Here is a 12,985-nt window from a genome sequence, read left to right as displayed (position 1 = left end):
CCAAACAGGACATGTGTACAATTGAGCTAACATCACCATAGATTGATTAGGATAACAGTAGCTCATCGCAAACAACCATCATTGCACCCCCAAGACTCAGAGTCAAGAAGAACTGAAGTGCCTGTCACCTATGCAAAATCCTGGCAAAGAAAAAACAGCCATTGGCAATGTTAAAGTGGCATACAGAGCATGTGTCACATTAAAGCATACCCACGCATGAAATCCTTTATTTAGCAAGGACACTGACAAAGCAGACAACAGGAATTTAGCAAGGGCACTGACAAAGCAGACAACACGAGTAACTATCTTTATTCACATATTACACAGATAGGCATCAAAAGTAGACAAGCGCAAGACCAGTGGCCAGTCCAAAGTGCAGAGTAGGTACATGAGAGGCTGCACAGGGAATGGGCAAACATAGCAAGGAACATCAAGGTCTGTGGCCAGTCCAAAGTGCAGAGTAGGTACATGAGAAGCTGCACAGGGAATGGGCAAACACAGCAAGGAACATCAAGGCCAGAGGCCAGTCCAAAGTGCAGAGAAGGCACATGTGTGCATTAGATCCTGCACAGGGAATGGGTGATACTGTACCCTGCCATGGTCAGCAACACAGTAAGGGGGATAACAATGGGCAGTCCATGCACCGCTGTGGGAGAGACAGGTGTATGTGTTTGACTCAGACTTGGCTGTCAGTCGGACTGGGAGGTGGCTGAGTGTCGGGCCAGTTGGAGGACTGGACCAGGGAGAGAGAGGCCCAGCTGAGGTAGAGGCATCAGTGGCTTTAGAAGCTGGAGGGCTGCTTGGACCAGGTGGTGTGGTGGCACGTGGAGATGGAGTTATGCTGCTCTGAGACAAAGTGTGGGAGGGAGAATGTGGAGGGGTGCCTTTCCACTTCTTGTGGAATCTAAAGGAGGTTTGTTCTTGGGAGGAGTGGTAGGTGTTGCGGCCAGAACAGGCACACGCTCCACCAAAGCTGCACCAGTTGCAGCCGGTGGCCCTCCCTCTGGGGACCTGCTGGATCCGGAGGTATGCTTAGCCTAGCCTTGCCTTTTCTCCCTCATCACCTGTTGAACAGGTGAACCCCCTACACTGACCACCTTCCCCTGCTTCACAGGGCTCGGGATGGGAGTTAAGGTTGTGGGTGAATCTGCCTTAGCGGGCTTTTTCTGTGGACCCTTAGCTGGTACCAGCTTCACAGCAGGAACGGGAACTGACTGCTTTTCTTTGCGAGATGCTTTTGGGACAGGAGAGTCCTTGGCTGGGGATGCTTCTGAGGCATGTGAGCCTAATGCCTGCTTCTTGGCTTTATGCCCCTGAGTGTCACCTGAAGGGCTTTTGCGCTCTGAGGTGGCTTTGGTTTTTTGGGGGGTTGGTGACTGCGCTCTGGCCCGCTTAGGCTGCTGATGTTGTGTGCTGCGTGTGCTGTATCTTGAGCCTGAGGTCTGTGGTGTGTGGTCTCTATCGTCAGATGTAGCCACTGGCAGGTGGGTGGCCAAAGGGACTGGAGCTGGACTCTGAGACTGTGCCAGCTTTATGGCTGCCGTCACTGCCGAGGACAAAGACTGGACAGTCCGGTTTAGCCCACCCACGTCTGAATGAATGCCCTCCATTAAAGCAACTACCTGTGCCAACTTTTTGTCATGGTCTAGGAAGGCGTTGATGAGAAGTCTCTGGCCCACACACAGCTGGCGCAAAAGGTTCACAGACTCAACACTGATGGCAGCAGGGGAGACAGGGGCAGGGGCAGCTGTGCCTGGGGTGAAGGCCACTCTTCCCTTCTTACTTGTGCAAACACGGGCAGCACTAGTGAAAGTAGCTGGGAGGGTGGGCACTGGACGCTGTGTGGTGGAAGAGGAGGCAGAGTTCCTGCTACCTGTGCCCACCAACATAGTTGTGTCACCGCTGGCATCAGATGACTTTGAGGTTGGTGTCTCTGGCTGTGATTCCTCAAGCAGACTCCTGTCCCCCTCCGAGGCGCTGGTCACATCAGTGTCACTGTGCTCGTGTGTAGCAGTTGTGCTTGATGCCTCACCACTGGTGTCTGTCCCATGTCCTTCTGTGCCCACGGTAGATGCTGCAAGAGACTGAGATGTAGGGTCAGTTCAGTGGCATTAACACAAACATCATATACAAGCAAAGCACTAAACAAGATGATGATATCCCCGTGTTGCACACCACTCTGTGCAGTAACATTGTGCAACCTCAATTCAAAACTTGAATTTTTCGTTTGATCATGCAAACTTGGCACAAGTGACCCATGTGATGACCACACAGCAAAATTGCCTGCCGGTGGCTTCGTGTAACCAGACACACAGATCGCTCTGAGCACACCTAGGGCCGTGAGGGGGATAAAGATGTACCTCCCAACATGTTGCCACTGTCACATCTGGAGGCAGCAGAAGTGGACAACGCAGATACAGACTCCAACATATCAATCTTGCTAAGCTGAGGAACAAGGTGGCATGGTGGGAGTAGTAGTGCATGCATCCCACCCCCAAACTGCTCTCCCTGAGAAGATGGCTACCTACATGGTAAGTTTTGTTGTTGGAATACAATGGCTGCCACATGCTTCTGGCTGGGAGGTAGTGTTCCATCCTGCTCAGGGGTGCCTAGTGGGAGTTGTAGTGCAGGCCTCCCACCCCCAAACAGCCCTCCTTGTGAAAATGGCTACCTACCTGTTAGGTGAAGGTGAACAATGCAATGGCTGCCACATGCTTCTGGGCGTGGTGGAGTGCTACATCCAGCTCAGGGGTTGGACAGGGGTGCCTGGTGGGAGTTGTAGTGCTGGCTGCCTGTACACATGAAACCCTGGGAATGTTGCAGGCTGCCTTTGGGGGGATTGAGATGGAGTGCATGTTACATCTGTGAGACCGGTGTTGGGTATTGTGGTGCATATGAATGGACTTGGGCCTAGGAGGTGTAGCTTTGTAGTTGTAAAAGACAGTACATGGCAGTGTAATGGTTTACATTTGTTTGTCCTTACCAGCCTGCACTCCCCCGGCTATTCCTGTGAGACTCTCTGTATGCAGTATGGCAAGCATCTTCTCCTCCCGTGCAGTGAATGTTTTGGGTGGGATGGGAGGGCCACCGCCAGTCCTCTGAGCCAGCTCACTGCTCCTTTCTTTCACAACCCTCTTTAGGTCATGCCACCGCTTCATGATTTCATTTCTGGTGCGCGGGGTGTTCCCTACTGCATTGACCTTGTCGACTATCCTTGCCCACATCTGTGTTCTTGTGGCTAATGGTGTCTGTTGGACCAGGATACCAAACACTTGTGGTTCTACTCTGATTATCTCATCTAACATGACTGACAACTCACTCTCTGTGAATTTGGGCATTTTCTGTGGTGCCATGGTGTGTGATGTGCTAATATTTTGAGGTACAGTTGTGAGGGTGGTGGGGGTGGCGTAGGTGGTGTGTGTGTGTGTGTTGTTGTGCTGGTGAGATGTGTGGTGTTTGCCTATCCTTTGTTCTCAGGGGTTGGGCCCTTCAGTTGTGGAGTAGTGCAAAGGGTTCTGGTCAGGGAAGGGGCTGGATTTATACTCTGCTATGTGGGTGTGTCAAAATTGAGTATTTCTGTCAGGTGTGTTGTGTGGGTTGTCCTGGGAGTTGTATTTTTGAAGCTGCTATGGGGGTGTGTCATTGGGGTGTGTTAGGTGTTTTTGGGGGCAGGGCTAGTTTGCTGTGTGCACTTAGTGGTCTTGTTGTGAGTTTTTTTTGTCAACCGCCATATTTGTCACGGAGTGTCCGCAGCGATGGCTATGCTACAGCCCTTCCGCCGGCTCTCCCATTCATCACTGTTTAAGACCGCGGCGGTCAGAATCAGCGGAAAGTCCCGCTGTCACATCAGGGGAATCCTAATTTTCAGTGCGGTCTCTCCGCCAATCCGACCGCCGTGGACGGATTTCCACCTGCTCCACCCACTATGGGCGGTCTTTGGTGGCCTCGTTCCACCTCGGTCTGATTTTTTGGGCGGTTGATCCTAATCGGACCGCCGGTTTTGCCGCGGTACCGGCGGACGGTTGATTTCTGCTACCATGGCGGTCGGAGTGGTTTTCCGACCGCCATCCTAATAGACCTCTAAGTATTTGATTTGGCATTAAATATTTTAACTGTAATGACTTTTATTCGAGTATTTTATGCATTAAAATAGAAAGGAATTTAATTGAATTGAAAAGAGGCACACATTTTATCAAAATGAATATGTATATGTTGGATTATTTTCTTATCATCAATGGATCCAAAGACACCGTTTGTGCACACCACACACCAATAATATAACCAATGCAATAACAAACATCTCTCATGCCCAACTGCTTACACGAGTTGGAATTAAACTTGAAAACCAGCCCCATGGAGACATCTTTGGGGACATGTAGGGTAGTGACACTGAGAGAGAGGACAGACGGCCACCTTAAACACTGATGATTCAGTAAACTCTAGGCTTGATCTTGTACAGAACCATGCAGTCTTTAGAAGAAGAAATTAGGGTCTCATATAGCCATCTTCGCCCCTTCTGTCCTCGGAAGATTATTTTGGATTTCCATACAAGCCATCCCACCATTCTATGAATTCTGTTTTCATTCCTGTCGACCGAAGACTCTTTTCTGTGATTCTGCATTGGTGTCATTGGCCAAGGAGAGTTGCTCCTCACGCAAACATCATTCAGCCCCTCAGGTGGGAATGCCCTTCAGAAACACGCATCGTCATGCTCAGCTGCACACATCACTTGTCTTGCATCTCCCGCTGCTGCAGTATCCAAGGACACAACTAGCCCTAGAGCCCAGTCCACTGGAGCTAAAACTCCATCTGGGCCTTTTCAATGAGGTATTTTGGGAATCCACAAGCATTCTTTCTCTATACATGCATGATGTTTCTATTACCCTTCGGATGGCATGTTCAGCTCATAGAAGTCTTTTTTTTTTTTTTTTTTTGCAGCCTGACCTGGCCGATGCCATCCCCACCCTAGCCTTTCTCCCTTGATTACCTACACTTTGCTAAAAGTTGTGGATATGAAGAAGACACAGGGATACTGCAGCAGGTGCAGTAACACCAAAGGACCTCTGATCTACAATTACGGAAACTGTGGCAGTGGCAAGGCATTTCGCTTGCTATGTGACTGCACTGGGGCCCTTCACATTTACAACACCTGACATCCTAACGCCATCCTTGTCGCAGTTGTAAGGGTACCATTATCTCCCTAATGGGGCAATAACTCTGTTGGACTGAGGACACTGGTAAATGCTAAAAGACACATATGAGGGGAGGGGCCTTTGTTAGCTTACATGAATCATTGAAAGGGAGAAAACATCAACAACACATTTCTAACTTGTGAGGCCCTTTTGACTCCACAGTAAGGACCAGGACTCTATGAATGTAGTCAAAGGGTTTTATTTGGATTACCAATCAATCCAGTATATTTGCAAACCAAAAATAAATTCAATAGGTGCATCAAAACAATAGGTAGCAGAAATATCTCAGTAAGTTAAAGTGCAACAGAGTGAGATACTTAATTGTGATAGCCACCACAGTACAGAAATAAATTAAAGCAAACAGATGCTCCATAAACAAACTTCCCTTCTCTCTTCTAAACATAGGTCAATATGAGGTCATCTATCAAGTATCTCTAATATGGGACCATAGAATGTGTCAGCATAATCTGACTTTAAATAGAAGTCTTGGTAAAAGTAAATAAGTGTTTAGCATGAAGATTCACACTTGCAAGAATAGGGCAAGCAGAGAGGTCTGTACCTCTCAAAGTCTAAAGGGAATCTCTCCTGACTCTCCTGATTCAGAAATACCCTTATCTCCTTCACACCAGCAGGGACCACTACTTGAGTGCATCTGCAACATAGCTCCAGTTTCCCAACGAATCGAGCTGAGACTGTGGTTCTCAACCTTGAACATCTTGCCATCGTGTTACATAATGAAAAGAAACCTTTTTCAATCGTTCTTGCTCCATGTTCACTTCCAAGTTTCCCTCGAGGCCTCTCTATAAGCAGTCTAGTACAGACAAAAAGCCTTTCTCTAACTAACAAAATAATTAACCTGCAAGAAAAGGAAAACATGCTGGCAAAGCAAAATGCATTTCAACTGAGGCCTGTAGTCAGGCTAACTTTAATTAAAAATGTAATGTGCACTTTGAATACATGGTTATACATGCACACATGTAACTTGAAAAACAAATGTAAAACCTGAGAAAAAGACTTCATGTTTACATTTGTACATATAACTTGAAGTGTAAGTATAAAAACAGGAATAAAGAATACATGATTTCATTTTTAAACTAAACATCAGGGCACACATATGTAAATCTCTAGGCTCTACAAAGATTGCATTTCATTAATGCGTTTAAATGCTTCAAACACATTAATGAAGTAAGGGCACACAGTTGATATAATGTCAAATGCACAGATCTAATTGCATTTCTGTGATGTGTAGGGGTGAAGTCTAAATAGTGCTTTTCAACAACCATCGCACACTGCACATCTGTTAAGCTGCACAGTTTGTGTTCAATTCCAAACTAAGAGGCATCAAGGCAGAGCAGAGCGATACCGTATCTATTGCAGATATTTGTGTGTACAATACAATACAATGCAAACAGGTCCGTCTCTGCTTTTCATCCTTCCTAGGACAATAAGATACGTTCTGCTGACTGAGGTAATAAAACACAAGTTAGTTACACTACTATATGAACACTAACGCAGGAAGCATTTGATCTATAAGCACAACGCCAGTTGTTTTCATGTAGCTGCTATATTTGCTTTGCCGATGCCTGACTGACTTCTCAATCCAGTGACACACTCATGTATCGCATTCCAGCCTCATAGCAGGATCCTGGAATTTCATGTTATATTAGAGAACTGAGTGTACAACTTACAAAGGCTATAGTGCACTCTGCACCTATGTCCTTTGCCGTGCATCCTCCCCTGTTTCAAAAAGGTGATAGGACAAATCTTGGTTATTTGTTAATATTTGCGGAGAAAATTCCAGAGAAGACAGTCTTGGATCTATGCAAATATGTTTAATTGCGGTTGCTTTGGATACTGAGACTTTCGCAGGGGTGAGCAACAACAAGATACAGCCCACACGTGTTTCACCCCGTTACATGGCTATCCGGCCTGGGGCTTCCTCAGGGCTGTAGTAATATGTGAGATAAGCATGCAGATTCAACAGAAAAGGAATGAGAAAATCATGGTACATATATAAGGTCGTACGTGCAGTATATACCAGTGTATGGACAAGAAAATATAATACAAAGTATATCATCATGCAGATATGTTTTCAGTGTGAATCATTCAACGTTATATATAGTAAGTGAAGGGTTAGGAAATAATCATTTAAAGAGTCGAGGGTTGTACAGATAAGAACAAATTAAAATGAGAGGTATGTGAAACAAAGTATAGAGATTGAACAATGTGTAGGTACATACGAGGAGTGGAGGGGAGAAGTACAATGTGAGAGATAAGTGTGAGAGATATTGGAAACCAAGGGTGTATGTGAGAGATAGGGGGATGTCGAGATGCGTGTAGTGTGATACCCAGAACATATTGAGGGAGAGAGGAGCAAAAGAGGAGACCGGATAAGCTATTCAATTGAAGTCAATGAGGACCCCGCAGTAAGCACATGGAAAAAAACAGTTGGAAAACATAGTATTTACATCACGCATGTTTGGCAAATATTGCATTAAAACGGTAGAAACAGATCAAGGTGGAACAAGGGTATAAGCGATATATAGAGCCAGATGTGCAAGTCAATTAGAGTCATGGTGACGTCGTTATGAGCATATGGAAAGTTGGATAAACAAATATGAGCCAAACAGTGTACATCACACATGTTTTGAGCAAAGGAGACATTACAACTGTAAAAGATTGCATAGGAACAGATGTAAGAAATAATTATATTACTGTGATTGTCAGTCAAGTTAAGTTCCCGGGTCAGGAAGGATGACGGGGATAGGAAAGAAAGGTGGAAGTTAGAAATAGAACTTGGAGCAAGGGAAGGTGATCGGAAAATAGGGAGGGACCCAGGCGATAGCCATAACGAGTACTCTTAAGATATCTGCTGGGTCTCTAGTGCTATGGGGAACTAAAGAAAGATTAAGCTTAATTGCTAAGAAACCGGGGAGTAGGTGGAAGTGACGAGAGTAAACAGATAGTGTGGGGTGCGTGAGTAGGAGCGTAGTAGAAGAGAAAATATGGCAAAAGTGCGGGGAAGGTGGCAGTGGGGTCGGGGTAGCGTGTCAGATTCAGCACGCTTACCGTAGGGAATTCTGTTGGGACCCTGTATGTCCCGTAAATATAGTTGCAAGAAACTGTCCTTAAATCTGTGGAAAAGCATAAGAAAGTACCGGGCGGGTTAGGGACCGAGATCGTAATCAAGAGCCACATGGGAAAAAGCGGACTGCCTTGCGGTGGCCGAGGGGCTGGCTTACCTATTTGACATATATTAGAATGCGCATCTCCTAAAAGCAGTCTGTCCTGGCGGTCGGCAAAAGCAAGTTGACTGCGGGAGGAGGGACACTATTTAAGTGTCTTGTTCCGACGAGTTCCGGGTCAGAGAGGGTGGGATCTGGGAAGGGCTCTGATAGGAGCTGGGTCAGCGGTTGATGGCAGGCGCCATCTTGGAGTGTGGTTCCCGGGTGGGAAAATTATTCTTGGGAAGTGGTGATTAGAGCATTTCAGCGTTGGTTGTCTAAATACAAGAGAATGAGGCACAAGGTAAATGGAATATAAGTCTGATAATCTGGTTCTAGGCATGGAAGCCCTAAGGTGTAAGTCAGAAAGCATTAGTAAGAGTGACTGGAGGATAATATAGGATTAAATATATTAGATAGGAATGGAAAAAGGGGGAGGAAAAAAGGCATAAGGTAATCCCATAGTTTCATCTTTTAGCAAGCGTAATTGTAATGGTCTAGATGGTCCGTAGAATAGAGAGTTTGTTGGACCAATGGAAATAAAGTAATTTAAGGTGAAAAAATGGTATGATGGCATAAGTAAAAGTCAATCATTCACCTAGCCAAACATGCACCTCTGCATCTTTATTGAGTCCAAGTTTGACCGTGTTGAAAAGGAGGATGGGTTCACTTTCTCTCCTCCTGAGTTTGAGTTCACGATTGCCCCCTCGTTTGGCTGGTCGTACAAGTTCTAAGCCAAAGAAGGTAAAATCCTTTTTGTGTGGATGTGCATTGTGGAAGTGTTCAGTCAGGGGGTGGCCAGTGTTATATATTGTGTATGTTCCTGTAGTATTCTTGGATCCAAGTGCGTAGGGGTCGAATGGTACTCCCAATGTATGCTCGGTTGCAGGGACAGATGATAACATAAATAACAAATTGGCTGGTACAGTCAATCCACTCTGTGATGGTAAACCTTTTACCTTGTGGCATAGGTACTTCGGTAGTTTTGTTGATGCTGAGTTTGCATATATTGCAATTGCGGCAAATGTGAAATCCAGCCGGTCTATATAGGAATGTGGTGACTTTTTGCCATCTGTCATACAATTCGGAGCGGCACAACATTTTCTTCAAGTTTGGTGCTCTGCGGAAAGTCATTTCCGGGTGGTCTTTAAGGTGTTCATTTAGGCTCGGGTTGTGTTTAATTAGGTGCCAGTGTCGTTTCAGGATTTTTTGGATGTGCTGATGTCCATTATGAAAGTTGGTAATAAAACGAATACCGGATCTTCATCTTTTTTGTGTTTTAGCCTCAGGGTATTTTTTTGTTCAATTTTAGAGACTGTCATTAGTGTGTTTTCCAGAGTTTTTCGGTTGTATCCTCGTTGTTGTAGTCTGGATACTATTTCTTTACCTTTGTCCATGAATACCTCGTCCTCGCTGCAATTTCTACGGGTTCGTAGAAGCTCTCCTTTGGGAATGTTCCTTATGTTGTGCATGGGGTGGCAGCTATCCGCCCTTAGGATGGAGTTTGCCACTGTTTCCTTCCTATGGAGTTTGCTTTGTAGGATGTTTTCTTTAACATATAATGTCAGATCTAGGAAGTTGATTTCTGTTTTGAAGAAATTGGCAGTGGTTTTTATCTCCCAAGGATTGTTGTCCAGTTCTTTGAGAAATCCCTGAAGGAGGGGTATGTCTCCTTGCCAGATGCATAGGATATCGTCTATGTATCTGCGTCACATAATAATGTGGGCGGTGAAGTCTGTGAATTTTGAATCCCATATGCAGTATCTTTCCACTTGGCTCATGAAGATGCAGGCATACGGAGGAGCAAATTTGGCTCCCATGGCGGTCCCGCAGGTTTGCCAGTACAGTTGGCCATTAAATCTAAAGATGTTATTATTCAGACAGAGTTCCAGCATCTCGAATACCATTTTGTTAGTTTCCAAGAAATTGGCTGGTTGTATCCAGAGAGATCTTTGTGCTGCCTTTATACCGTCCTGGTGTTTAATCGAAGTGTATAGGCTCACGATGTCAATGCACACTAGTACGAAATCTGATTCCCATGTAATGTCTTGTAGTTTAAGAAGAATATCTTTTGTATCTTGGACATAGGATGGTACGTCTTTCACGATGACTTGAAGTTTCTTATCAATGTATTCTCCCAATCTGGAGCATGGTGAGTTTATTCCAGCTATGATTGGTCTGCCAGGAGGGGGATATGTACCCTTATGTATTTTTGGTAGCAAGTAAAACGTCGGTATTGTGGGATATTCAATGAAGAGTTATGTTTTTTCTTCATAGGATAGAAGCTCCTAGTTGTACCACCTCTCAATTTTGTCTTTAATGTTGCGAAGGATTTCTGGTGTTGGGTCCTGTGACAGGGGTTGGTAGCATGTCTTGTCCGCCAGTTGGCGCTCGGCTTCAATGATGTAGTCATCGATATGTAGGGCCACTGGATTGCCGCCTTTGTTGGCTTCTTTCCTCCTTAGTTATATTTTGTGGTAAAAATTACGATTTTTTTCTGATATTTGAGGTATTCATTTTCTAGGTCATGAGTGACCTCTGAGCGAAAAGCATCAATGTTGTTCCCCGCTGGCAGTTGAGGGTTAAATTTAGATTTTTTTATTAGTCCTGTATTAAGGGATTGATTAGTATCAATACCAAGTTCTCTTGCTGTTCTGGTCAGTGTTTCGGAGTCTGATCCTAGTTCACTAAGGTTTGTCAATAGGTCAATGTTAGTAAGGTCTTGTATAGATAGAACCGAAGTGGTTGGTAGTTGTTGTACCTGATGAACATTATTTCGGTCTGCAAAGAAGACTTTGAGTTTAAGTTTTCTTGTGAATTTGAAGAGATCAATGGAGGTTTGCGTTGGGTTCCAAAGTGCAGTAGGGAAGAAAGATAGGCCTTTGTTGAGGATGTTTAATTCATTTTCAGATAGTGTCATTGTTGAGAGATTTTTGACTAGGTTCACTGTTGGTGTGGTCTTGTTTCCATTTCCTTCTTTCTGGCCCTTGTGGTTACTCCTGGTGTTGAAGCCTGTTGCCGTCTGTATTGTGGGGGACCTGCCGATGTTGTGGTATTTGTGACGTTGGGTGTCCTTATACCTAGTCTGTAGCGTAGTACCTCCTCGAAAACATTTACTCTGCATCTGGAGTTGTCACTTTCGGGATTAGGTGCTGGCGATTCAATTTCAGAGCTGGAGGAAGCTGCTGAATGTTGTGGAGTATGTTCTTCGTTGGTAGTGGTTACCGGTTTTGTGTCGTATCTTTTGGCAACTGTGTAAACCCGTCCGAATTGGTAATCTAATTGATCACGATGAAATTTACGGTTCTTTCGTTTTATATCATCCTCAAATTCGTCGATGACTTTGTTCAGTATCTCGTAGTTCTTTGCAGTTAAATCTCCCCAGTTGGAGTCCTCAATGTGTTTTGTCAGATTGTCAACCTCTGTTTTGGCCTTCTGATATTCTTCTTCCGCATGATAAATGAGTTGTCTGATCATGTTGTTTGAGAATTCTTTTAAGTTTCCTTCCCATTTGTCAATGTAATCTGGATTAGTTGTGTCAGAGGGTGAAAAGATCAGAATTTTAAGACCCCGTGGTGTCCTATCTTCTTCCAGGTACTTTTTGAGGGAGGCGGCCTCCCACCACTTGGTTGTTTCTTTTTTAACTGCACGTTCCAGAAATTGGAAGGTTATTCTGGCCGATGTAGGATTAGGTTTGCCGATTGTCGTTTTGGTAGTGACTGGGTTCATTGAGAAGGTCTCATTCACTCTGGTGGAGCGTTGTGCTCTGCGAGCTTGGCAAGATGCCATTTACGTATTATTCACGTAATCAGGTGCTTTTAGGTTTCAGTAGGTTATTCAAGTTCAGAATTATTAATACTCGGCGGTTTAAGGGATTTTACCATTTGGAGAACTTAAAAGAGAGAAGGGGGAAAGTAGGTCTCAATCCATTAGTCACAGTATTATTGAGTGTAGTATAAGTTGGGTATTTGTCCTTAACAGTGGGTGAACCCCCGCCCCACTGGTAGTAATAAAGTTTCAATAAGGTGTTAGGACACATCTTGGTTATTTGTTGATATTTGCGGAGAAATTCCAGAGACGACAGTCTTGGATTTATGCAAATATGTTTATTTGCGGTTGCTTTGGATACTGAGACTTTTTCAGGGGTGAGCAACAACAAGGTACAGCCAACACGTGTTTCACCCCGTTACATGGCCATACATGGTAATCCTCCCCCCTTTGTCCGGTTCATTGGGCACAGTTGGCTGTGCCCTGGAAAAAGGCTGTTGTTCCTGTAGAGGAGGGGGTAGCAATAATGAAGAGACATATGCAAGCGTATTAATCAGTCCTTGGCAGAGAAGTAGGGCGACCAGGCGTCCCAGATTTGCCCGGACAGTCCCGGGTTTTCACCAGCTGTACCGGCAGATTTCAGCAAATTTGGCTCATGTCCCGGTTTTTAGGAGCAGTTATTGGGCATTCTAAAGTTGTGCTAGTGTGCAGCTGTTATAAGTAAGCAATTTCATATTTTGGTATGATGTTGATTTTAGATATTTCATTTTATTCATTCTTAGTGCTTCTTTTGTGTTCCTA

General features: G+C 44.8%; 1 protein-coding gene across 1 annotated transcript; it reads right to left on the bottom strand.

The window, feature by feature from the left end:
* Positions 1-291: 291 nt before the first annotated feature.
* Positions 292-8,500, bottom strand: LOC146870013 (uncharacterized). The gene is made up of 2 exons (XM_085624157.1): positions 8,435-8,500; positions 292-2,074 (listed from the first exon to the last, which is right to left on the bottom strand). Exon 2 carries the CDS (start codon positions 1,887-1,889, stop codon positions 1,038-1,040), a length of 852 nt encoding a protein of 283 aa, XP_085480283.1. The 5' UTR covers positions 1,890-2,074; positions 8,435-8,500; the 3' UTR covers positions 292-1,037.
* Between the last annotated feature and the right edge of the window lie 4,485 nt (positions 8,501-12,985).

The sequence above is a fragment of the Triturus cristatus genome, chromosome 1_1 (assembly GCF_964204655.1).
Source record: "Triturus cristatus chromosome 1_1, aTriCri1.1, whole genome shotgun sequence".
Classification (NCBI taxonomy): Eukaryota; Metazoa; Chordata; class Amphibia; order Caudata; family Salamandridae; genus Triturus; species Triturus cristatus.
The sequence above is the reverse complement of the archived record's forward strand: the minus strand, read 5'-3'. Positions and strand labels throughout refer to the sequence as shown.

Bases quoted from the DNA above. Each gene is read 5' to 3' on its own strand.
- LOC146870013 (XM_085624157.1), bottom strand. From the start codon at position 1,889: ATGTTGGTGGGCACAGGTAGCAGGAACTCTGCCTCCTCTTCCACCACA.